We start from the raw sequence: 26,883 nt of genomic DNA, 5'->3' as shown, positions 1-26,883 counted from the left end.
GGAAACTCCTATGTAAGCTGTACTTTCAGATAAGTGGCATAATCTGCTGGCTGTCTCAGCAATGCCAAATTTCTATGGTCCCACAATCAAGGATACAGTTAACCGGCACTGCTGCTGTTTGAGGCTATAAGGACTTGTTTTTTGGGAACTTATTATTTGGGGAGTCACTAGACTTTATACTTGTATTTTTATTTTTAGAAAATTCGGGGATCACTGGTTGGTGCTCACTCAGAAAAACTGTACAAACATGCGATTCCACTGTTTTTAGAAGAAAGGTAGAGGGCACTCACCCGATTTGTGATCTTTTCTTTATTATTAAACGTGCATGAACAATTATCCGGACATCGGAGGCCACATAGTAGACGCCAAGCACTGATGAAGCAGGGTGATTACAGCTGTTTCGCGCGCATGCGCGCTTCTACTGATAACGCCTCTCCCACAAGTCCGGAGTTAAAAGGGTTTTACACCGTGACGTGTGCAAGTGGGCGTTTACAAAAAACAAACATTTAAAATCATTTAAAATTACAATTTACTGCGACCTTCTATGTGGTGACTTATATGAACATATTTAATTCCACTTTATCATTGAGTCCAATTTCGCCTTCTGCTTTTGTTGCTAATATGAGGCGACTTTCTTTCTGTAATAATATTTTATTTACGTCTGTACTTGCATTACCTCTTACTCGTTCTAAACCTACAAATTTTAAACAGTCTGTCCTTCCTTGGTGTTTTTCTTTTATATGTTTTATTAATCTTGTTGCTCCTTTATTTGTTTTACATGAGTAAATTTCTATGGTGCCTCTTAATGTTAGGAGCAATTACTCTTTATTTGAAACTTTCAGACAGATAAGCATTTTTACACTAAAAGCTTAAAAAATGGTGGTATACTGGTATCTTCTTTTCTATTTAGTCCCGTCAGCAAGAAAAGCTGGAGAATAAAGCAGATGGAAGATAATCTGAAGAGAATTCACCTAAAATTTAGCAAACTGACTTGAAAAACGTTTTAGCGGGACCAATTGCACTTAGGGCCCTATTACAGGGAGCGACAATCTGCTGAATCTGCCGATTTGGCAGATTATCCCTCCGTGTAATAAAGAAAACAATCAGCCAATTATGGGACAATGCCACTGGCCGGATAGGGCCAGCACCACCGCCAGTGACTGGCTGAGCAGCCAGTCACTTCAGAGATCGGCCCTGCAGCTCTTTCAGTGGCTGCTGGGCAGAGGGCAGAAGCCAGAAGGATAACTAGGTTTGGGCAAAGGCACCGGGGTATATGGAAAGGTATGTATAAAGGTTTATTTTTTTTTATACTAAAGGCAAGGGCTGCACAGACATCGCTAATTATGTCCGTGCAGCCCTTGCTGCAGGACAGTTAAGCTGTGTAATAGGCTCAGTAACTGAGTGCCCATCTAGCAAATCAGCGCTTGTATACAATGGTGATACAGCTCTTATTGTGCTCATTGTTATCATTAAATATACAGTGACATTAAAAACTAATTATGGGGCAAAATGTAAAAAAACTGATATGTTATCTGTATTTTTTTTGGGGGGGGGGGGTACAATCACACTGATTCCCAATTATAAAGATTTTGCTTTATTTTGCTACTTTAAAAATTAAAGTTAAAAATTCTCTGTTCTGACCCCTGTGCCTTGTGCCTATTTTTCCCATCTATGGAGCTGTATGAGGCTTTATTGCTCTGTATATTTTATTTGTACAATTTTGTTTTATTTGGTCACTTTTTTATAGATAATTATTTTTTTTTTTATTAATACCATTTACTTTGCATGTATTTTAATGGTTTAACTTTAGACTAATCCGCACTTGATTAAAAAATATATTTTTGAAAAATCGGATTTTACCATGGGAGGATGTTTTGTGAATATTTTTAAGACCCTATTAATTTTTTTTTTTTTTTTTACATAAGCAAATGTTAGATTTCCTAAGACAATCCATGTAAATATTATTACTACCTCAGTTAGTGGAACTAGACTTGATTAGCAAAGTTACTACAGTAGGGATGGAGGAGACAGATAATTACCCGGTGTAAAAAACAAAACAGCGTTTAAGAGGAAGTCCCACAAACTGTAAAAAACTGCAGGCAGGCGGGGTGGGTGAGAAAAATACAAACAAGTGAACTTACACGTCCCCGTGCCTCCGTTGCGCCGCTCCAGGGTCCTGTTCAACGCCGCCAGCTGCCATCTTCTGACAGATACCAGGTACGTCACGTACACAGCTCCTGCAGCAGCAACGTCATGGCCTGGCTAGGTAATCATTCAACTGGGTTTCTGACATTGCAGCCAGCAGTGCTGCGGGACCAGAGGCACGGGGATGGGTGAGTTCACTTGTTTGTTATTTTCTCACCCACCCCCGCCTTCCTGGCACTTTTACAATCCATGGGATTTCTTCTTTAAGCCACCACGCATCTCTCTGTAAACAGGGGATGTGCAGCTGAAAATAATATAAGTGAAGGACTGCACAAACAATCCAGCGATTGTTCTTGTGACACTGGCCTCACAATTATTCAGGTGGGCAAAAGGATCTTCTACCTACTGGATTGCCATTTGTGTTGTGTTCAGTAGGTGTGTCTGTTTAAATGGGCCTTAAAGGACAATACTGGGCAGAGGGATTTTTTGCAGAACTGCTAGGGAGGGGAAGGATGAATGAAATAATGCGCACTTATCTCCCCAACTCCAGTACTGGTGGCCATGTACCGCATAGCGGTCCCCAGCCGCTTCCTGGTTAGAGAGGGGACCTGGGACGTGACATTCCAGGCCTGCTCAGCCAGCAGGACCCCACTGTGTTAGCTGACTGGATGAGTGCGAAGCCAGGCAATAAGGCGTTGGAGTGTGAGGTGGGGGATCAGTGGACTGGGACCTGTGTTGCATACTGGTAACAATCATTGCCATCTATATGTACTTGTTTATATGTATGTGATTCCTATTAGCGTACTGTAGCAAAAGGCACTAGCAGTTTTTACTATGCACTTTATGCTGGATGAATTATACTATACATTTACAATATTTACAATATATATGGATGCACTGGCACTTTAAATAACTTGTCCCAGCAACATGGTCTCCCACCTCCCCAGGTCTTGTTTTTATTTGTTGTTTTTCTGTAATTGACTGATTAACTGATGATTGATTTCATTTTCTCTACTGGGGTCTCCCATGTAATTTTTTGGTGTTGACTGGATGAGTGGGCCTGGAATGTCACATCCAAGATCCCCACTCAGGCCAGAAAGAGCTGCGGTATGCGGTCACCAGCACTGGAGTCAGGGAGGTTAAGTGCACGTTATTTCATCCTTCCCCTCCTCCCTGTACGTTCTGCAAAAAATCCCACTGCCCAGAATTGTCCTTTAAGACATGGTTATATTTGTGCTATGCTAAGCCATTCTCTGTAAACTAAACAACCTAGATTCCTGTTTTTAACTCACAGAGCATTGTCTACACAGGGTACAATTCTATCCACTTCTCAGCTGAATATATTAATAGCTATACATTGGTTCAGAACATATACAGTATATGTTATCATTTACTCACTGTAAACTTAAAGGAGAAGTCCGGCGAAAATTATTTTTTTATATGTTATTACTGATGGAAAGTTATACAATTTTCTAATGTACATTAATTATGGGAAATGCTCCTATACTGCTATTTCCCTTAATTTAGTGTACCAGGAAGTGTTAGAATTCTCTCAGAAGCAGTGACGTCACGACGAAAGGTGTAATTCCTATGGAGTGTCCAGCAGGGGGCGCACTATATATAGAAGTCAATGAGTACCATTGACTTCTATATATAGTGCGCCCCTGCTGGACACTCCATTGGAATTACAATGGATGTGTATGTAATGTAATATACAGTGTTTTTGATTGAATACATTTATGAAATACTTTGGGGAGCAAGTGTCCTTGCTCCCCAAAGTATTCCATAAATGTAAGCAATCAGTACATCACAGTAAGCCCGCCACTGCCGCCGCTACCGAACGCCCGCCGCTGTGGACTACTCTCAACTACTACTCTCCCCACCTGCTCATAGCATGTGCAGGTGATGGGAGAGTAGTAGCCGGATTATATGGCTGAGATCGCCGCCGCGATGCCGCGCAGGGGGAGCTGCTCATCACTGCAGCCATCATCCCCCTCCGCTCCCCCCTCCTGCTGCTTCCTTACTCTATGTGATAGCTGGCTTCCTGCCCGGCCGCCGCTCTCCGTTCACACGTGCCGGCGGCCGGGCAGGAAGTCTGCTATCACATAGAGTAAGGAAGCAGCAGGAGGGGGGATGATAGCTGCAGTGATGAGCGGCTCCCCCTGCGCGGCATCTCGGCGGCGATCTCAGCCATATAACCCGGCTACTACTTTCCCATCACCTGCCCATGCTATGAGCAAGTGGGGAGAGTAGTAGTTGAGAGTAGTCCACAGCGGCGGGCGTTCGGTAGCGGCGGCAGTGGCGGGCTTACTGTGATGTACTGATTGCTTACATTTATGGAATACTTTGGGGAGCAAGGACACTTGCTCCCCAAAGTATTTCATAAATGTATTCAGTCAAAAACACTGTATATTACATTACATACACATCCATTGTAATTCCAATGGAGTGTCCAGCAGGGGCGCACTATATATAGAAGTCAATGGTACTCATTGACTTCTATATATAGTGCGTCCCTGCTGGACACTCTATAGGAATTACACCTTTCGTCGTGACGTCACTGCTTCTGAGAGAATTCTAACACTTCCTGGTACATTAAATTAAGGGAACTAGCAGTATAGGAGCATTTCCCATAATTAATGTACATTAGAAAATTGTATAACTTTCCATCAGTAATAACATATAAAAAAAATAATTTTCGCCGGACTTCTCCTTTAAGTCTAGAAAAGGGATATTTTTATATTTTTTTCTTTATATAGTCATTAAGTGTTATTTGCATAAATTCTAAAAAATAAAAAAAAATCTTTAACATACCATATACAATATTTAAGCAATGACAAAATAGCATCATATTTTTAACATATTCTGCAGCACTGTGCAGAGACTCACACTTACATTGATGCATACTGAGAATTGAAGTTTTGCAACAGCTGGAGAGCCACATGTTCTAACTGTTCACTCGTGTACGCCACTGCACCCCTGCACCCCATACAGACAAATCTCCCATAGTGAAAGCAGAAACTTATAAACACAGATGGAGCGCGGCGTGCTGCACAGGTCTTTCTGGTTGCACAATTCATTTAGCACATATCTGACAATTCTTCTTTTAGTGCCGTACTGTGCTCAGAAGACAAATGAAGGGTAAATGGAGATACATCTTTCATCTTGCCATGGAGTGTGACCGCTAGTGAGACTCAGGCATAACCTGTTCTGGTTGATGAAGTGCCAGGAGAAAAGATTAAGAAGCCTGGTGTATGTGATACAGGGTGTTATAAGTGCTGCATCTTGTATAAATTCTGGGAGACACCTTATGGGGTTATAAATGCCTTATAACCTTACTTACTGAAGGCATTCATAAACTATACACAGTAGAGTGGTACCTTGGTTTAATTAACTTGAATTAAAAACATTTTGCAAGAAGAGCTCACAGTTTTCAAAATTGTAACTTGGTTTAAGAGCTCCCTGTACTGGGTGGGAGGGGGAGGGGGGGAGGGGCATGGTCTGCATAGCGGGGTCTACAGCCCTGCACTCTGACTCAGGAAGTCTCCCTCACCTTCCAAATCATAGCAGATCCACTTCAGGCTGGGGCTTGCATCAGGGTACTAGATTGGAGAGGTAATTTCTCCATAGCTGTAACCCCTCTCTTCCCGGACAGAGAGTGCTTCTATACTGTGCCCACATATGTCCTGCTCATTCCTTCATGATCCCTACAGTCTGTTTCCCATCCTCTCCATTCCTGCTATAATGTGCCTGCACTTATACTCAGCTATACACACTGCTGCTATAATGTGCTTGCACTCACACTCAGCTATACAAACTGCTGCTGTTTTTCAGGTTTATGCCCTTACTATACATTATACTTCACATGCTAATGGCTATAAGGTACAGTAACTTATAATATCACATATACAGCTTTCTAAATGTTTGTTTCACATGTTATTCTGAATAAAAAAACATTTTGAGGGTGTGGAACCAATTGTCTGCATTTCAATGATTTCTTATGGGAAAATTTGCTTTGGTATAAGAGTGATTTAGATTACAAGCACAGTCCCAGAACAAATTTCTCAGTGTTTTGCACTCCTCCTGGTGAGACCCACATGACCGCAATTAGCAGGAGACACCTGAGTGCACATGGTTTTAATCCCTCCTGTCTTTTCCCATTCTGTCTGCAGCAGCTATGGTGAGCGCAATACCTCATCCAGACTTGTGCTGTTTGGGGGCGACCTTCTCCGCCGGCGGTGCTGGCCGGGTTCTGGTGTGGTGTTTTTGGGTCTGGTCCTGTGGCATGGGGGTCGCAGGGCCGTCCCATGGCCCCCCGTTCCCTGACTGTGCGTGCCTGCGGTGTTGGTGGCCACTGACTGGCACGGTGTGGACTTAGTGTAGGGACCCATGTGTATCAGATACCGGCACAAGGTACATGGGGCTTGATCAAATCATACACAAAATTCTGATGTGTTTTTTATTTAGCCTAGGGGCACTAGTATCAGCCATAGGTGTGAGGTGCAGCACTCTTTTTCTTCCCTGAACCAGAACAAATTATGCTCGTAATCCAAGGCATAATCCAAGAGAATATACAGTGGTTATCCATAATACTAAGTTAACGATTGGGAATCTTAAGGGTTAGAGAACCCTATGTTCACATTGCAATACTCTGTATATATCTATTACATATGAGTACTCATTTGATACCATATCCATGCTCACATGCTCTCTAAAGACATGTAGAACTTATCAAAAGAGAAAATCGTATAGAAAAACAAAGGAGTGAAAATGTAAAAATATAAAATAAATACTAGCTAGGGGCTTGTTATCCTATGGGGGTTAGACCTAATAAGTTATAGGTGTCTGTAGATCTAAAGTTGTCACCATGTACAGGGAGATACATAGTCCGATCTCCATGGTTACCAGACGTAACAGTAAACCTTTCAATAAGAATAATTTGCCTCACAGATTGGTTCTGGACAGCAATGAAATATAAAAGTTAATGGCTGCTGATATCTTCCATTAGGGTGAATCCTGACTGCAAACACATTGTCTTAGAATTGCAATGCATTATAATATTCACACAGAATACTGACAGGCTTACTCTGTACCTTAAAGGGGAAGTAACATTTATTATAGAAAGGTAAAAATGTACACTTCCATTAAAATAGAATTTCGGTAAGTGTGACCTTAACCCATAATGAGAATGTGAAAACAGAATTTTAGATATTTTATTAAAAAGAAAAAAAAGTATTTAGACCATTTGCTAAGGCATTTGAAATTTATTTCCTGGGGGCTCCCATTTCTCTTGATCATCTTTGAGACGTTTCTACACCTTGATTGGAGGCATCTTTAGTAAATTTAGGTGACTGGACAGGATTTGGAAAGACACAGCCCGGTCTATATAAGGTCTCTCAGCTGACAGCGGATCAGAGCAAGCCCTTATGGTGTGTTTACACAGAGATTTATCTGACAGATTTTTGAAGCCAAAGCCACGAACAGACTATAAACAGAGAACAGGTCATAAATGAAATACAGAGATTTCCCCTCTTTTCAAATCCATTCCTGGCTTTGGCTTCAATACTCAGATAAATCTCTCTGTGTAAACGCACCATAAGTCATGATGGGGAAAGAGCTGCTGGTGGAGCTCGAAAATTTTTTTGCAGTTCCGCTGTCTATGAGATCTGATAGCTCGGCACTCTATTTACTGTGCCTATTGTTCGACTCAAATAGCGATCTCTGTGCAGCCCTTGCTCTAGAAATGTAATAAAGTATATACATTACCTATCCAAGGTCCTGATGTCTTTCTGTCTTCCTCACGCTCCCCACAGCTACTGGAGCAACTTCAGAGCGGTCTCTGAAGTGACAGGCCGCTGAGCCAACCACTGTCCGGGACAGCAGCAGCCAGTGATTGGTTGAGTGGCCTGTCACTTCAGAGACCGCTCTGAAGTTGCACTGGTGGCTGCAGGGAGGACACAGAAAGGCACCAGGAGTGTGGAGAGGTAATGTACAAGCTTTTTTGTGTTCTTTACACTATTACATGTAGTGATGCGCTCCCGAGGGACAAAGATTTTAGGTCAGGACCTAAAGATCTTTGTCATCAGCTGATCATTGTCTTTACTACACAGAGCGATGATGGTCCCTGTCCCCATTTTGGCTCACAATGTTAATTGACCTATCTGCATGTTTTGGAGGAAACAGGAGTAACCGGAGGAAACCCACTGCAATCGGGTGGCCGGGGCTGCAGGTGAGCGATCGGGGCTGCGGGCGGCTGGCTGGAGCATATACTTCACCTGATCAGGTAAAGTATCAGCTCCGGGGGCGGGGGGGGTTAAGGGGGCGGGTTACAGACAAACTCGCAGCAGGGATGTACATGCATGCTGCGTGTTTTTTCTGTCATTGAAAGTATATGGCTGGGATCCGCAGTGAGTCTTGCTGCAAAAACGCAGCAAGGATCCGCTTGCTGTGGATCCGGCAAGAGGGTTTGTACCCTTAAACTTGCAGCCCTGTGTCAAACTGCCGTGGCCTAGAGTGTCTGTGCATTAGGATGGCACAACCTCCCCATCCCTCCTGTCCGCCCTCCTCATCATTAGGAATGCTCCAGGCAGATTGCCTCCTATTCCTTACCTGTGAAAACACGGCACATGGGATGGATCGTTAAGGCTCCTGTGCAGTGTTCACTGCAGAGGAAAAGGAAAAAATCCTGCCAGTGCATTCCTAATGGTGAAGAGGGTGGGAAGGAGGTACGGAGGGGTGGTGCAAAGTTAGGGCACAGATACTCTAGGCCATGCCAGTATGACACAGGGCTGCAAGTTTAAAAGTTGTTTCTTAGAACAATAACTGCATCACCTGCCGAATGGACCCCAAGACAGATCTTGGATTAAAAACAGCTATCTGAAGGTACAAGTGGTTTGGCTGGGACAGATTGTGGGTCACTTTCATTTTAATTGTCATGTCCAAAGGAACCAGGCACTGCTCATTACCTGCCCAATGCCATCGCTTAAGTGAAACATGGTGGTGGCGATATCATGCTCTGGGCATCTGAAATGGCTGGGAATGGGGAGACTGCTCCATTCAGCATTCCCTTAACCCTGGCCAAAGTACAGAGATACTCTGATCCAGAGTGCTCTGGACCTCAGATTGGGCCAAAAGGTTAATCTTTTCCAAGTTAATGAAACAGCAATACACATGCCTGGTCGCTGGTCCCAGTAATTGAAGCACATTACAAAAGTTATATAACTCTGTAATGTGCTTCAATCACCTATCTGCCCCTCTTCCCTGTCTTTTCCCCCCTCCACCCCCCACCAGGAAGTGTCCTAACTCACAAAGACCTAATGACTGTCGTCACCGTCACCAAGCTCTTCTCTCAGCTCCTTCTCCTGTTACAGCCCCCCCCCTCCTCCCCTGCCTTGTCAGGTGACCTAGAGCAGCCCTCCTGCTGATGACTCATCCTCATAAGAAGGAGCTTCCTGGTGACGGTGACGACAGTAATCAGGTCTGTGTGAGTTAGGACACTTCCTGGTGGGGGGTGGAGGGGGGAAAAGACAGGGAAAGGAGGCAGATAGGTGATTGAAGCATATTACAGAGTTACATAGTTACATATATAGTTACATAGTTAATACGGTTGAAAAAAGACACATGTCCATCAAGTTCAACCAAGGAGGGGATGGATACAGGGAAGGGGGAGGGGTGATAGGTTCTATACATATGCATTTATATTATTTTGGTCTAAGAACTTGTCTAGGCCGGTTTTGAAGCCCTCTACTGTTGTTGCTGTGACCAGATCCTGTGGTAGACTGTTCCACAGATTCACAGTTCTCATGGTAAAGAAGGCTTGTCACCAAAGTTATATAACTTTGTAATGTGCTTCAATTACTGGGAATCATGGCACTTGTCCTTTAAGCCCCTATTACACTGGGCGATGCAGAGGAGCAAATGAGTGCTGTCAGCGCTCACTTGCTCCTCATTCCTCGCTTGACCTTATTCCCCGCTTACTGCTGCCACTATTACATGTGCCGGCAGTGAGCGGGTAAGATCCAGGGGGGGGCGGGGAGCTGCCCAGGTGATCGCAGAAGCTAGGAGTGGTCTGCTGCCACCGATCCTATTCCACGGAGAGACAGCAGCAGATCGTTGTCATCTTACTTGTTCGTCTTTCAACATGTTGAAAGACAACGATCAGCCGACATGTTGTCTTCTATTACACGAGACAATTATTGGCAGTAAAGGCAGATAATCGGTGTGTGTAATAGGGCCTTTAGACAAAGCTAATCACCATACTCAACTATGTTTACAAGTCCCACAGAAAGTTAATGGTGCAGGGGGACAATCATGTGCCTTTCCACTCTGTTCACTCAGGAATGAATGGAGGGTCCCAGTGGTCAGAGCCCTACTGACCAGCTAGTTATCTTTTATTCTGTGCACAGGAATAACTTTTCAAGTGTACCTAAAGTTTTTTTTTTTTTTTTAAACTACTGATATAGTAACATGAAGTTTTAATCTTTGGGGATTTGGGTGCAATGACTGCTAAAATAAGTGGGTAGCAGGTCTTAGCTGAGGACTATGACTATTTGTATATGCTTGTCACTGCTTGGCTCTACTTAGAGAGCGGTGTATGGGCTCACAGAATGTCCATAGATGTTTGTTTTATGTACTTTTCTCTGTATCAGCCATGCAATTTCCATAGCATACAATCACACTGTCCTATGAAGCGCTCGGATTTATACATTTTCATTTTCTTGTGTGTTTCTGTCCACAGCGGAATCGTACACACACACACACATTTTTTATAAGTGTATATGGTACCAAATTAGATATCTTGTTTGTAATTCCCTAAAATATGAACATATATGTACAATCTTTTATTACTACAAAAAAATGAGTATTATTAATACTAAATAGAAAATAAAGAGAAAATTATTTCTACTTTCTGACTCTTTTCAATATAGTAAAGAAAGATGGAGCAACACCGCCCTCCCTAGGCATTTAGTGGAAATACAAAGTTAACCATAGACAAATGGTCAAATGTCACAGGCAGAATCTTCTTGCTAGTATCAAAAATCTGGTATCACATTCTGACTGCATATGTGGAGACACACCCTTAGGGCCCTATTACACCAACAGATTATCTGACAGATTTTTTTGAGCCAAAGCCAGGATTGGATTATAACCAGAAATGATTCATGATCTTGTTGGAGCAGTGCACCTGGTGGTGCAGTCCATTTTCACAAATGCCGCCTGGTTCCCGCGCTCTGCGCCGATATCTTTATGTGCACCGGCCCGCAATGGAGGTGGGACGGTGTTCCCAGTGTATCCCCTCCCCTTGCTGACATGGCCAGTCAAATGGAGGCGGGTCACCAAAGGGAGGGGACATCATTACATTGGGGGCTCCAGGCCTCTCTCCAATGCATAGAGTGGGCCAGTGGACATGACTATACCGGTGCTGAGTGTGGGAACTGGATGGCTTTTTAGAAAAATTGACTCTGTTACCAGGATTGCCATGTGGACATCAACCAGGTATTCAATTGAATTGTGAGATGGTACATTCGCTTTAAACATTTACAAAGATACCATATTAGAAATATGCCGTCTTAATCCAGCCCCTACCAATGCAGTCTGCCTTTATAATCATACATGATAGAATGGGTTGCTGTAAAGAGCACGCTGATACCTGTATGCCACAGCTGCAACAAATCAGTTCCTCTCCTAGATCTTTAATGATCAGCTGCTGAGTGCACATGTTCAGGAACCCCAACAATTCAGCCAGGTAGCATTAAACATTCCCCAGTGAACAGCCGTTTTATGTACAGGGTGTGAACTTAGCCTAGGAAAGATTATAGTATTCTAGGTGATGTTCACCGAACTCTTACTTCATGCCTCGGTTTTGTACTTTGACTGCCCAAAGTGAAATTGTTAAAATGGGATGAAATCTAATGGCCTCAGCATTTCAAAACTGATGACCTATTCTGATATTAGATCATTGTTGGTCCAACTCCCACCATCCTCACCAATCTGTTTGATATCTGTACCTGCACTCACTGTACTTTTAATAACTGTGGTGCAAGGAACTGCAACAACAACCAATTTTCATCAATGGGAAAATGCCGCAATTCTCACACTCTACAATTGGCAGCGGAGTACCCAATCTACTGTTCACCACTAATAGGCAAAACAGTATTTATTAACTGAAGGTCACAAGCATAGAAAAATAAATGAATACAAACCTACTTTTTAACAATCTAGTATATCATTAGTTCATGATAAATTCCCTTTCCGCTGCATTTGCTTTTAAGCCAGAAGTACATTATATGGTGCGGAGCTGGATACAATGCTTATCTATGGTAATAAGGGCGTACTATTAAACTGTCTGTTCACGATTAATGATCTTCTCTACTATTACATTAGGTCAATAGCTCAGTCTACTTCATAGATTAAGGATTCAACAACATTCAAAGTAGTGAGGGCTCCTTCTGAAATCATTAACTTTCCAGGAGATAGAAGCTCGGCTAACCTTTTGGATCTTGTACTGACAAGATGCACAAACAAGCACGGTTATTGTTCTATCGGTAATAAGAATTCATCACAAACAAACAAATATACAAGGTAAACAGCTTATCTTCTAACAAGGTTGACGCACTGTAAAATGTAAAGGATTTTATTCTAATAAAAAGGAGCTGAATAGTTTACATTAATGTAATAGAATATTCTAGATGTGTGCCCATATAAACCATGGAAATTCAAAGTCTACTTGCCCGATAGCAGCCATCAGGAGATGCCATACAGCAAGTTTTAGCAACTGGCAGCCCTGTCATTTTATTCCAGTCAAGACAAGTGAACTAAATAGGGATAAAAAATGCCCTGAAAGTCAGATGTAGACTGTGTCTGGTATATCCGATAACTATAAAACTGCAGGAATAGACCCTAGACACAACCCATGTAAACAGTATATACTCAATATAACACTGACAGCAACCACATACAAACTCTACTACTGACCACCAAATGCTACAGATCATTGTTCTTTCCCATACACGCACAGTCTAGTGTTACAGTTTATCACGTCCTTTTGTACCATAAGGAACAGTTTGTGCTTTAGGGCATAGGTCACATATAGCAGAAATGTACTTTAACCACTTGCACTGAAAGATTTATTGCAAGGCTGGGTCTTAAGTAACAAATATACAAGCTTAACATGTAGGTTTACTATGAAAATAAGTTTTATTGAGAAAATCTATCCACAACACACAATTGTAATGTACTTTCTTTTGTGCCTTGTTTGTTCCCTACAGCCTTTTTGCTCCTGTTTTTTTTCTCTTTTGGTCTCCACTTACTACAGGAAAAAAAAATCTAAGCTCAAAAACAGTTATTTTAGGTCTACCAGTTATGAATAATGGCAATTGTTAAAGGTGGCTCTAGGTGTAAAGTGGCCCCTTATCCATATATCTGAGCCATCCTTGTCATACTTGGCTGGTCATTGAACTGAATGATATGGCGGTCAAGTAAAAGTCCATTTTATTGCAAGGAAATGCCTTGTTGGCCATTACATGTTTCATGGAATGGCACAGCGACATTGGCTAAAGTTCTGCAATTAATAAGGTTCTGTTATTGTGTATACAAGTACATAGGTGGGTATATCATACATAGTGCCCCTATAGGGGATATTAAGGCACTAGGAGGAAGTTATCAATGCTTTCACCAGTAAACATTCTCAATTTTCTCAATTTTCTGTACAAAACAAAGGGATTGTCGCAAGGTCTTATGTTTGCTTAAAAATTTGCAACATTTTTCACTAAAACTACACAAGAAACATTGATTCATTTCCCCCCTGCCTTTGTATATATATCAGGGGTCCTCAACTGGCGGAGCGCCAAGGCCAGGACAGGGGAGAGCGGCCTCTTGTGACAGCTGCAGTGCGGCCACAAGAAGGAAAGAGAAGGGGAGATGCCGGACTCAGGTCAGTATAAGTATTTGTTTTTTATGTTATATGCTATATGGGAGGGGGAGAGCGCACAGGGGGGCTATATGCTACAGGGGGCAGTCACCCCTTTGTACCTAATTTCAAAGGGCTGATGAGAGAGAAAATTTGCCAGTTTTCCCACTAATAAGCATCAATTCTGTATGTAAATAGTTCAACAACATTTGTGAAAAGTATCAAAACACGTTTCTTACTAATGTTCAGCTCGGACCTGCACCTGACAATAGACCAAGGTAAGTGGACCTTCACTAAAGTTGTTGAGTACCCCTGGCTTACATGCATTAAGTTTGTAATCTGCCATAATAAATCAGCTAATTTCTAATATGAAATCACAGAAAAAATGCCTGCCAAAATAATTGCAGACATAAACTATACCTCACCAATAGACAATATTCACAGAAGGGGTATATAACAAATTATAAAACTTCACCTTTAATAAATACGTTTAAAAAAAAAAAAACAGTCCCCACATCAACATCAATGTAAACCAAAGGAGCCATACACTAATTCATAATCCTCCTAGAACATCCACCGAGTGTTACGCATATCAGAGTAATAAAAAAAATCAAAAACTCTTACCCTTACAGTGTCTTGTATGCGATTCTCACTCCAGGCGTTAGTAGGGGAAATAATCCAAATTCTACGAATGAAAAACACACACAGGCTACAGGGCAAAATAAATAACCCTATCAGTCCCTAGTACGTAGTGTTAGTGCTACCCCTACTCGCTCAGGGTCTATGGAGCACTCCCCTACTAACGCCTGGAGTGAGAATCGCATACAAGACACTTTAAGGGTAAGAGTTTTTGAATTTTTTATTACCCTGATATGCGTAACACTCGGTGGATGTTCAAGGATTATGAATTGGTGTAGGGCTCCTTTGGTTTACATTGATGTTGATGTGGGGACTGTTTTTTAAACGTATTTCTTAAAGGTGAAGTTTTATAATTTGTTATGTACCCCTTCTGTGAATTTAATTTCTAATATGCATCTTTTAATGTAGTGATCTAGAGCAGCCATGTTACTTAGTATACACGCTTACTTACCTATAACATTCCGGGCCAGCTGAATGGCAGCATTAACAACATTACCCTGCACCACGTCATCAAGAATCCCCAGCTGTAAGGCTTCAGTGGCAGGAACATGTCTCCCTGCAGGAAGATAAAATACAGAGGATCAATTATTTCAGGAACAACTATCCAGCCAACTTAAGGACATTGTTAAAAAGACTTTATAGGTCATCCAATGGCTTCAGCACTGCTGCAATGGTTGCTGTTGTACTAGAAGCCATGATGGTGGCGTAAACAGAGCCTTAACCCCTTCCCTCCTGGGCATATTTTCGTTTTTTCCTCCTGGGGTTTAAAAGGCCATAGCATTTGCATTTTTTCACCTACAGACCCACATGAGCCCTTATTTTTTGTGCAACTAATTGTACTTTGCAATGGCAGACTTAATTTTTGCACAAAATATACTGCGAAACCAGAAGAAAAAAAAATTACATGCACATTATTACAGGGAAAGCCTCTTTGACTCTTCTTACTATATACTATAAAAGCACATACATTCTGGAATCACAGACAGACAGACAGACAGACATATGAAAGGTTTCAGGTGTCTCCCTGATCTAACAGCTATCTTATGTTGCATTCAGATCTTTGAAGCCAAAGCCAGGAACAGACTATAAACAGAGAACAGGTCATAAAGGAAAGACTGGGATCTATCCTCTTTTCAAATCCATTCCTGGCTTTGGCTTCAAATATTTGTCAGATAAATCTCTTTGTGTAAACACACACCATAAGTGTCAGCAGTTTGGAACGTGAATTGCAGCTGACAGATTGCCCTTAATGGGTCATTAGGCTGAGACCACACAGACAGACTTATCACAGCAAGACCCCTGAACTACAACTACTGCCCAAAGGAACTCACATGCAACCCAGCCCACTCTATTATACCAAGTGGGAATAACCTACACACAGCCATAGCCTTACACAGCAAAATGTGTACTAAGAACCCATGATCCCTTTATGAATTTTTCTGAACAACAATAGCTCAATGTATAAAAAGTGGATGTTCAGTCCATCTCTTTGTCTCTACATCAGGCTATGTTCACACAACGTCAAAAATAAAGAAAAGGCGGATGATTTTCATATTTAAAATAACGTCCGTTTTTGCAGAGATTTAACTGACTGCAATGGCAATGCACTGAAGTCAATAGGAAGACGGACGTCCAATGCACACAATGTATTGAATAACAGACGTTTTTGCCGCGGGCGTCAAAATAATGAACACGATCATTATTTTCAGACGTCTTTTGCAAACAGCGGACGTTTTTTTATTAGTAGTTCACACACAGTTTTTCTTTTGTCACAGTTGTTTCTCCGTTTTTATTATTAAATTCAATAGACTTTTTAATTAAGCCACACCCAAAGTCCAATTAGTAACCCAAACTAGAATAATGTGCATTGCACTAAGGGGAGGCAAGGATGCTAAATGACGTCCGTTATTTTAGACTCAAAATAACAGACGTAATTTTAAACAGAGCTGAAAAAAACGTTGTGTGCACATAGCCTCAGTGTGTAATATAGTTTCTGATCTAGGATTTTTAAGGATATGCTCACACTGAGTAAAACAGGCGAAATTGCGCAGTGGAGCCCCTGCCGCGGAATCCTGCCTGCCTAAGTGTGTCAGTGGGAGGCCTCGCGCACCTCCCTTCTCCACTCAAAGAATTGACATGTCAATGAGTTGTGCAAGGCCTTCCATTGACGCACTGAGGCAGGTGGGATTCGGTGGCGGGGGCTCTGCCGCGGAATTTCATCTGTTTTACTCCGTGTAAATGCATATATAATCCTACACTGACCACAATAATGGCCGGTCCCTCAGCCCACTACACTAACTCCTGTGAATGCATCCTAAGAATATAAAAAACATATACACTATCTTGTTTGGCAAATTTAAGCCCTCGCAGGCAGGGTCCTCGTCCCCTATGTACCAGTCTGCCATTTGCCTTTATGTAATGTGTTTTGATCTTGTATGGTTTCTGTTTGTTACCCCTATCTATTGTATAGCACTCTGGAATTAAAGGGGTTATCCAGCACTACAAAAACATGGCCACTTTCCCCCTACTGTTGTCTCCAGCTTGGGTGGGGTTTTGAAACTCAGTTCCATTGAAGTAAATGGAGCTTAATTGCAAACCACACCTGAACTGGAGACAACAGTAGGGGGAAAAGTGGCCATGTTTTTGTAGCGCTGGATAACCCCTTTAAGGGTGCTTTATAAATAAATAGTAACAATAATAACTTAGCTAACTTAAATATTTTACCAAAGCAGGGACTTGTTAGTATATCTGTAGTTAGGGGAAAAGAAAGCAAAAAAAAAAAAAAAGTTATGACATTACAGAAGCATCAGCACTGACCGGTCTCACAATGACTTAACTTCAATGGAATTTTATGAAATGTCTTTTTTTGTGGCGTTTTTCTCTCCTCTATGGTGTTTTAGGGCTCTTTTCTAAAATGCAGCAAGCTGAGGGTTTGGCGTTTTTTTTCTGAAAACTGTGGCATTTCTTTCCCATAGAGTACAATGGAATTTCTTCTGCTAATCTCAAAAATGCCAAAAAAAAAAAAATAATCCAATCATACCAAGCGTCAAACGCCACAAAAGACACCAAGATAATCTTTGACAGTTTTTCTGGCCTTTTCAGAGGCCATAAAACACCACAAAAAAGCTGTGTCTGGGAGCACCTTCATGCGGGCAGTCTCCGCAGTGTTTAGTATATGTAAAGTTTTTATTTAGTTTCTAAAAGGTAGAGTTTAATACATTTTTATTATTATTAGTATTATTATTGCACTTGATAGACACTGGTCCAAAATAATTGAATTATACAGTTCTCAGCTAGCTCAATCCCTGTCACAGCTCAGATTGGTCTCTTCTCCATGATCCCAGGTTCTATTTCTTCAGTAAAGAGGGGACTTCGTCAACACTTTTTTGGTTGCTGCTGAGTGGTGCTACCACACCATTGGAAGTCTTCCACCTTGATTACATAATGAGTATAGAGCAGATGGTGGTGGAGGATACCAATAGAAATGACTGGTTCACCTGTACATGGACGACTTGGATGCTATTTTGTAGCAGCCCTGAATTAAGTTCTTGGTTGGCCTCCTCTTGGGACTGGCTGTACTACACCTTGTTCTGAAGCCTCATAGCCCCATAGATCTCTGGACTTCCCCTAATACCTACATTTAGCCCCCCAAATTATTTCTTTTTTTCTTCTTCTCCTCTGTCTTTTTTTTATTACTTTTCTTCTCCCTTTCATGTTCCTTTTCTGCTGGTCAATAGTCTGTCTGCCTTCCTTTCTATGGTTATGGTCACAATAGCTAAGGGAGAAGCTTGCATTGATAAGTGTACTATTATATGACCTATTTGTTTATTGCAGTTATTTATATAATGTTCGTTAATATAGTCATTATTGATAGCTACATAGAACATCCGGCTACAAAATATGGATATCTGATGTATCATACATTTACTTGTGTTTGTACCTGCTAAACTATGTATTTGACTTTTCCACAAATGTCTGCTTTGTACTACGGTCATTGTTTGAAGTTTTATCTTCTTTAATAAAAAAAAGATTTAATTGAAAAAAAAAAAAAGTATTATTGCCCCTGTCCAAAAAAAACTAAACACATAAGATCCGCATTATAAGATATACAGCTAGGCTAGTGGTTTCATTTTAACCATATTTTCAGCTTCCAATAGGAAACGTTGGGATGCTTCATAGAATATTTGCTTTTTTTTTTTTTTTTTTTTTTTATTATGCATAGATAAAAAATAATCACCTTGTACAATCACATCGAGAGCTGCAGGAACGCCAATTAAGCGGGGTAGGCGTTGCGTTCCTCCGGCTGCTGGCAGAATGCCAATTAGTACTTCAGGAAGACCCACCCGGGACTGTAATCAAAGCACAGCGTGATAGGATGCAAGACACACAGTCATATGCAATATTATTGCTTTCTTTCATTTCTGCAACATCAAGATATTTATATACAACACTCTGCAATGAAGGATTCTTTATGGAGTCACATTAGTCTATTGTATGTCCCAGTGAGGTTTATAACCTAATTACTTGATAAACAACAATTGCTTTGAAAAAGCTAAATAGGCTCAGTTCTAGGGCTTTTAATGGGAAAAAAACAAAAAAAACAAAAACACTTGTGCTGAAGAAACCTATATATGTTAAAAAAAACGTAGCCGCCATAAAGATCAGGTCATGCGACAGGAAGAACACATGGAGGGCAGATGTATATGGGCTCAGGCACAGTGCATGGGCTTCTCTACAGCTTGGAACCTCACCTACTGGAAAAATAGTAATCAGACAAGTTGCATGCATCTGATCCTATTGTTCAGGACCGTAGGAAGAGTAGCCTGATAAGGGGCAGGGAAGGACACAGACAGTGCGCCCTAATCTGGTCCTATCAGCTGACTCACTTGCCTAGGCGACTGCAGACAACCACTGAGACGATTCCTACTTGCAAAAAGGTGATATACAAAACATGGACAAGACAAATTTACATAGAAGGGCCAGGGTCAACAGGCCAGGGTCCAAACCAAATGGGCAGCAAGATACAAAAACAGAATCCAAGAGAATAGTCAGGTAACAGAGCAGAGGTCACGATAAGTCAGAAAACCAAAAACAGCAGACAGTGAGAGAACATGAGATACACTAGTACGCTTCACAAAGAAGACTAATAGCTGGCAAAGGGTTAACAGACTAAGGAAGTATATATATGAGGTTAGGGGTCAGAAAAGAATTGGAACAGAGGTCCAGAATACAGCAAGAGTGAGTGGAAAAAGATGATGTCAATCACCTAGGCAAAGCAGGGGTTAAAGGGGTTATCCAGTGCTACAAAAACATGGCCACTTTCTTTCAGAGACAACACGACTCTTGTCTCCAGTTCAGGTGCGGTTTGCAATTAAGCTCCATTCACTTCAATGGAACTGAGCAGCAAAAACCCGCCCAAGCTGGAGACAAGAGTGGGGCTGTCTCTGGAAGAAAGTGGCCATGTTTTTGTAGCGCTGGATAACCCTTTTAAGGGTAAAGTGGCCAAAGGGAACTCAGCAGGAAAGACACAGGTGTACTGACAAATACAGTACCAGAGGAAGCAGGCAGTTGTATATGTCCATCTCTAGATATACATGTAAAAACACAGTCATAAGGGGGCTTAAATGTAGAATACTTGCCTCTTCCCCCCTCAGACCAATGAAAGTACTTATCAACCAATTTTGAGGTTTGGTCTGATGCTGCGTTTACATGAAGCGATAATTCACCCAATCGATCGTTTAACGATTTTGAAGCAACAATTTTGTTTTTATAAAGATCAGCGTTTAGATAAATAAATCGTTAGAAAATTTGTAAGAAAAATCGTTATTGTAATCGTTTTTAAGATCGCTTAAGACCATCTTTCACATAGGGTGAATCTTTGAAACACTGTTTACACAAAGCGATCTGCGAATTTTTTAGCGAACGACAAACGACGATTTGAGAACTTGTTGAAAGATCATAATTAACGATTTCTGGCTCGCCGCTTGATCATTTGATGTGTTTACACTGAAAGATTAGCGATCAAATGCGATCGTTAATGCGAAAATGTGAACGATAATCGTTCCATGTAAACGCAGCATTAGATTTGATTATCAGCCCTATTACAAAGGTCGATTATTGGGCAAAGGAGCTTTCCTAGGAAAGTCCTGTGTTAGGGTACATTCACACAACGGAATTCGCGCGGAAAACCTCTGCTCGCTCTCAACGCTGGAATCTCTGCCTGTCCCATAGACTCCATCCTATGCTCAGGAGGATTCACTCTCATTTTAATCAATTTAGGGGTGTGGAGCCTAAATAATTTTGGGGATTGGTCAGAGTTTCTGGTCAGTCATAAAAAGGTTAATTGGCTTCTGCTTTGGATATTAATAGCTAAAGGATTTGAGGACGTGAATGTGACTGCTGAGGACAGTGACTGGCTGTAGCATTCTACTCACAGCATATGTTATGGTAGTTCATGAATATACTTTTATTCACATTTATTAATGGAAAATTCCTTTAAGTGAGGGCTATTACATCATAGGGGTGGGTTCATACTGAGGAATTCTCGCGGATAATATCGCCGGCTCCATAGACACCATTCTATGGGCCCGCGTATTCCGCTATCCGCCGAAAGAAGTGACATGTCACTTTTATGTAGTGAGAACAAAGCCTTAAAGTGTACCTGTTTCTCTAACATTCTGCTATTACATCACAGGGGTTTTCAAAGATTTAAAAAAATGTAGTCAATGGAAATGCCATAACAAAAGAACCATTCCGCACCTGATAAATCCCCCACCAGTCCTTGCCTACTGTAGCAGCGACATGCCTGTATACCCATGTGACTTCTGCAACCGAGCCTCAGTGGTTTCAGGTCATATATAGCAGATATCAGTGGTGCAGCCATCCAAACAAAGCCTTCAAGGAGGACTGCACTAAAAGGTTGAGTATAGAGTACAGATTTGTTTTTTTTAAGACTATCCTTAACTTTTTAAAGCGACTCTGTACTCACAATCTGACCCCCCGAAACCGCTTGTACCTACAGATAGCTGCTTTTAATCCAAGATCTGGCCTGGGGTCCGTTCGGCAGGTGATGCAGTTATTGTCCTAAAAAACTACTTTTAAATTTGCAGCCCTGTGCCAAACGGCTGTGGCCTAGAGTGTGTGCGCATTAGGCTGGCACAACCTCTCTATCCCTCCTCATCAATGTTTCAGGCAGATTGTCTCCTATTCAATCAGCTGTGAGAACATGGTGAAGAGGCTGGGGAGGAGGGACAGAGGGGTGGTGCAAAGTTAGGGCACAGATACTCTAGGCCACGGCCGTTTGGCACAGGGCTGCCAGTTTAAAAGTTGTAGGAAGACATGTTTCTGTCACTAAATAATTACAACAAAGTATTCTTGATGAAGTGATTCAGGGAAATGTTGTTTAACCCCTTAACGACATAGGGCGTATATTTACGCCCTGATGCCGTTAAGGACGTTCAGAGCGGGGCCGCGCGGCGACCCCGCTCTGAACCGCGGCGGTCCCGGGTGCCGCTTGTAGCCCGGGACCGCAGGTATTACTGATTACTGTATTAGCGGGCACGGCGATCAGACCGTGCCCGCTAATACAGTAATCAGATGCAGTTGTCAAACATGACAGCTGCATCCGATTACCGGACGCAGCGTCATCTCTGGTGTCTAGTGGGGAGATCGCTCCTCCAGGATGTTATCCCGGAGGACGATCTCCATAACTGAAGCAGCAGCCGGAAGTAAACGAGTGCCTATCTCATGGATCTCTGCAGCATATCTATGCTGCAGAGATCTCAATGAGAGATTAAAGCACTTATACTAGAAGTCCCCCAGGGGGGCTTCTAGTATAGGTGTAAAAGTAAAAAAAAAAAGTATTGTTATTAGTAAAAATCCCCCTCCCCTAAAAAAGTCTGAATCACCCCCCTTTTCCCAGGTTATAAATAAAAGTAAATAAATAAATAAACAAACATGTTTGCTATCGCCGCGTGCGTAATCGCCCGAACTATTAATTAATCACGTTCCTGATCTCGCACGGTAAACGCTAAAAAATCCCAAAGTGCAAAATTGCACATTTTTGGTCGCATCAAATCCAGAAAATTTTTAATAAAAAGTGATCAAAAAGTCTTATATGCGCAATCAAGATACCGATAAAAAGATCACATCATGGCGCAAAAAATGACACCTCACACAGCCCCATAGACCAAAGGATAAAAGCGCTATAAGCCTGGGAACGGAGCGGTTTTAAGTGACGTATATTTGTTGACAATGGCTTGAATTTTCTACAGGCCATCAGATACAATATAAGTTATACATGTTACATATCGTTTTAATCGTAACGACTTGAGGAACATATATAAACAAGTCAGTTTTACCCCAGGGCGAATGACGTAAAAACACATTTCCCCCAAATAAACAAAATGCGTTTTTTTTTTTTCAATTTCACCACAAATTTATTTTTTTTCTGGATTCACAGTGTACTTTATGCAAAAATTCAGCCTGTCATTGCAAAGTACAATTAGTGACGCAAAAAATAAGGGCTCATGTGGGTCTCTAGGTGGAAAAATGCAAGTGCTATGGCCTTTTAAGCACAAGGAGGAAAAAACGAAAACGCAAAAATCGAAATTGACTCTGTCCTTAAGGGGTTAAACAGGTGAGGCCAGTGATTGGCTGCAGCAGTCATGTAATAACAGTATATGGGGACGTCATAGCTGCAGCACAGTAAACTAAACAGAGGTGGATTGATCAGGTGAGCAATGGCACTTTTTTATTTTATGGTACTTTCTCCCCTTGGCCAAACATGGAAAACCTCTAAGTAATAGATCCCCTTTACTGCATCTGTGGGTTGTATTTTGCACTTTTTCATGTCCTTTTCTCCAATACATGCCAGCTTCACAGGATCTTTAAAGGAGCTTTCTGTATCTAGTATATAGGGGATACGCCAGAGGTTAGAATGCAAGCCTGTAGCCATACAATTACCTGAGCATTTGCCACCCTATAGTGACATGCCAAGGCTAGCTCAAACCCTCCACCAAGGGCAATTCCTTCAATGGCAGCCACTACAGGCTTCCTACTAGCTTCAATCGTTGCATTTATATCTTCCAAGGAGATTGTTTTCAAGGCTGAGGTGCTGAATTCACGGATGTCTGCACCTGTGAAAGCAAGCAGAATGGCGGATGGTCAACATTTAAAAGTTATATAGAATAATAAAAGAAAATACTTTTTTTGTAATGGACCTATGCATATAATGCAGATCACTTAAAATGTCCACCATCTGTAAAAAAAAACAAAAAAAAAAAAACTTTGACATGGGGGGACACCCATCAATTACTAGAACAAATTGGGAGAAACATTCAGGTAAGCACCTCTTTCTGTCTTATTCCACTGCAAGAGGCAAATTCTTTAGAAAGTCTATGGAGCCAATCTCCTGCAGCAAGAAAAGAGTATGAGAAGAGGAGTGCTGATAGGTGGGGGTCTCAGTACTCAGACCACAAATGGAGAAAAATTTGATATGTCTTTTTAAAAGACAGTGAGACAAGTGATGTCAGATCTGTAATATAATAAGTTGATAATCAAAAACTTTAAGAAATTAGCATATAACATACCTGCACTAAACTTTCCATTGGCCCCAGACAACACAATGGCTTTTACGGATGGGTCTTTACTGGCTTCTCCAAATTCCTTCACCAGAGCATGACGAACAGAGGCGCTGAGAAAGAAGAATACAATACAAGGGTATGTTCACGCTATATTATCTGCTGCAGCAGCATCTGGAAGAGAAAATCCTTGGGGGTCTGCGAGCATGCCACATTCTTGTACACTAGTGCATACAGGCTGCCTTATGACAACCTAGATACAGAGAAATGCATGTACGTATGTATGTACTTCATTTATAGCCTAGCTTGTATGGATAAGCATATGTAACAGAACACATTACTCTGAAGCCAAAATTTTATTAAAGTGTCACTGTCATTTGGGACAACTTTTGACACGACACTCGTACCGATCTGGAGATAGAGCTGGGAAAAAAGATGGGCTCCATAGACTTACAATACGAGTTGTCATGGAAAACACAGCACTTCCTGTGTTTAGACTTTTTTTTTTCTTCATAAAGTCTTAACTAGAGATGAGCGAACCTCTTGCATGCTCGAGTCCACCCGAACTTTCGGCATTTGATTAGCGGTGGCTGAAGTTGGATAAAGCCCTAAGGCTATGTGGAAAACATGGATATAGTCATTGGCTGTATCCATGTTTTCTAGACAACCTTAGAGCTTTATCCAAGTTCAGCAGCCACTGCTAATCAAATGCCGAACGTTCGGGTTCGGATCGACTCGAACCCGGTTTGCTCATCTCTAGTCTTAACACAAAAGAGACTAAACACAGGAAGTCCAGTGTTTCCCAGGTCATCTGAGCTCACAGAGAGGAGACACATTGAGCTGTGACTCTCTGTACTGGCCGGGACTTCATGTGTTTAGTCTCTTTTTTTCAACCAGCACAAGACTAAAAAGCATCAGGAGACTGGACCTGGATTTCTGGTAAGTATAACTTTGTTTCAAAGTGAATGTACCATCAGGCCCGGGCTAAAGCACTGGAGGCAGTACGACACACCCACAGTGGGAGGAACCCCCCGCCCCTCTATGACGCGGCTCCATTAGAATCAATGGAGCTGCGTCTTAGAGGGGTACAAGTTTCCTCCCACTAAGGGTGGGCTGGCCCGCCTCCAGTGCTTTAGCCCGGGCCTGATGGTACATTCACTTTAAAGCAGGGATGGGGAGCCCTCCAGCTGTGGCAAAACTACAAATTCCATCATGCCTGGACAGCCAAAGTGAAGCAGAAGCCCCAGCTGGAGCGACGACGCTTCCCCATCCCTGTTTTTAAGCATTATAGCTATAAAAAAAAAAAAAAAAAAAAAAAAAATGTAAATTGCAATCTTGCTTTATATCACATCTATGGCTGATTTAGATTTTGAAAGTTAACGACAGGGACACTTTAAAGGTAAAGTGCAAAGTTCAATAGTCACATAATTCACCCATAAGATCCACAATGACATAACAACTGTATGCTCTGTAATCTACCCAAGTAATCCACCTGATCACATGACAAGTCTGTATATAGATCTTACACTTGTCTGCTATCCCCCTGCTGAGAAGAATATGTATTGTAGACAGATGTACAGAATACGTCAACTACTGTGATACTACAACTCCCAGCTGGCATGAGCATTACCTATAGAAGCCTTTCTGATGAAAAGACACATAACCTGCAGCTGTTCTGCTGTCATGGAACTATAAGTACATGCATAATAATAATAATAATTTAATAATTTTTATTTATATAGCACCAACAGATTCCACAGCACTTTACAATTTTGGGGGTACATACATTGACATTACAGAGAGATACATATAATTATTCATACATGAGGAGTGAGGTCCCTGCTCGCATGCATGAGCTTACATACTATCAGCCTGCAGCTATTCTCCAGCTGTAGTGGCATAGTTGGTACTTCTAGAGCAGGGCTAGGGAAGCAAGGCTCTGCAGCTGTTGCAAAACTACAACTCCCATCATGCCTGGACAGCCAAAGCTGAATCTTTGAGTGTTCAGGCATGGTGGGAGTTGTAGTTTTGGGACAGCTGGAGAGCCAAGGCTCCCCACACCTGCTCTAGAAGTACAAACTATGCCACTACAGCTGGAGTATAGCTGCAGGCTACAGATGCATGATGGGAAGTGTAGTTCTAGCAGTTACCTCAATGCATTGACAGGCGGGTGGTTGATAGTGATCACGGCCACGGTGTGGGACAGACGGCGTGTAGCTGCCATGATCTTCCCCTTCAGTCCAGGAGCAAAGTCCAGGAACTAGGAACGAGGTGAAAAGGCAGCCATAATAATCCGCCCCTTTACCTCAACCAATCACAGTGGCAGCTGCTGTGCAGGCGAACCAATCAGCAGCTTAGTGGGTGTGGCTATGCTGACAGGCGGGTGTGTTGTAGGACTGCAGTCACGCTATCAGCACTTCACAAAAATGGAGTCACGCTATCAGCACTAGAAATTACAGTGCTCTTATATACCATGTATTACGGTAATAGCCAGGACTAGTTAGTTCCAGGCTTCAGAATGTGCCAGGAAGATCAGAGGGGAACATCTACATGTAAGACTAAAGAATGGCAACTCTTAACCCCTTCAGATCCATTCACCCACTGTTAACC

The 26,883-nt window shown here is 41.9% G+C and overlaps 1 protein-coding gene across 1 annotated transcript in view; it reads right to left on the bottom strand.

Moving 5' to 3' along the window:
* Nucleotides 1-26,537, bottom strand: part of EHHADH (enoyl-CoA hydratase and 3-hydroxyacyl CoA dehydrogenase) — a 41,202-nt gene extending 14,665 nt beyond the window's left edge. The window contains exons 1-5 of the mRNA XM_069983278.1: nucleotides 26,424-26,537; nucleotides 24,283-24,386; nucleotides 23,657-23,829; nucleotides 18,930-19,041; nucleotides 15,144-15,248 (exon numbers count right to left, since the gene is read on the bottom strand). Coding sequence (XP_069839379.1) covers nucleotides 15,144-15,248; nucleotides 18,930-19,041; nucleotides 23,657-23,829; nucleotides 24,283-24,386; nucleotides 26,424-26,497 — 568 coding nt within the window. The 5' untranslated portion in view covers nucleotides 26,498-26,537. The remainder of the gene's footprint in view (nucleotides 1-15,143; nucleotides 15,249-18,929; nucleotides 19,042-23,656; nucleotides 23,830-24,282; nucleotides 24,387-26,423) is intronic.
* Between the last annotated feature and the right edge of the window lie 346 nt (nucleotides 26,538-26,883).

Source organism: Dendropsophus ebraccatus, chromosome 9 (genome assembly GCF_027789765.1).
Source record: "Dendropsophus ebraccatus isolate aDenEbr1 chromosome 9, aDenEbr1.pat, whole genome shotgun sequence".
NCBI classification, from domain to species: Eukaryota; Metazoa; Chordata; class Amphibia; order Anura; family Hylidae; genus Dendropsophus; species Dendropsophus ebraccatus.
The sequence above is the reverse complement of the archived record's forward strand: the minus strand, read 5'-3'. Positions and strand labels throughout refer to the sequence as shown.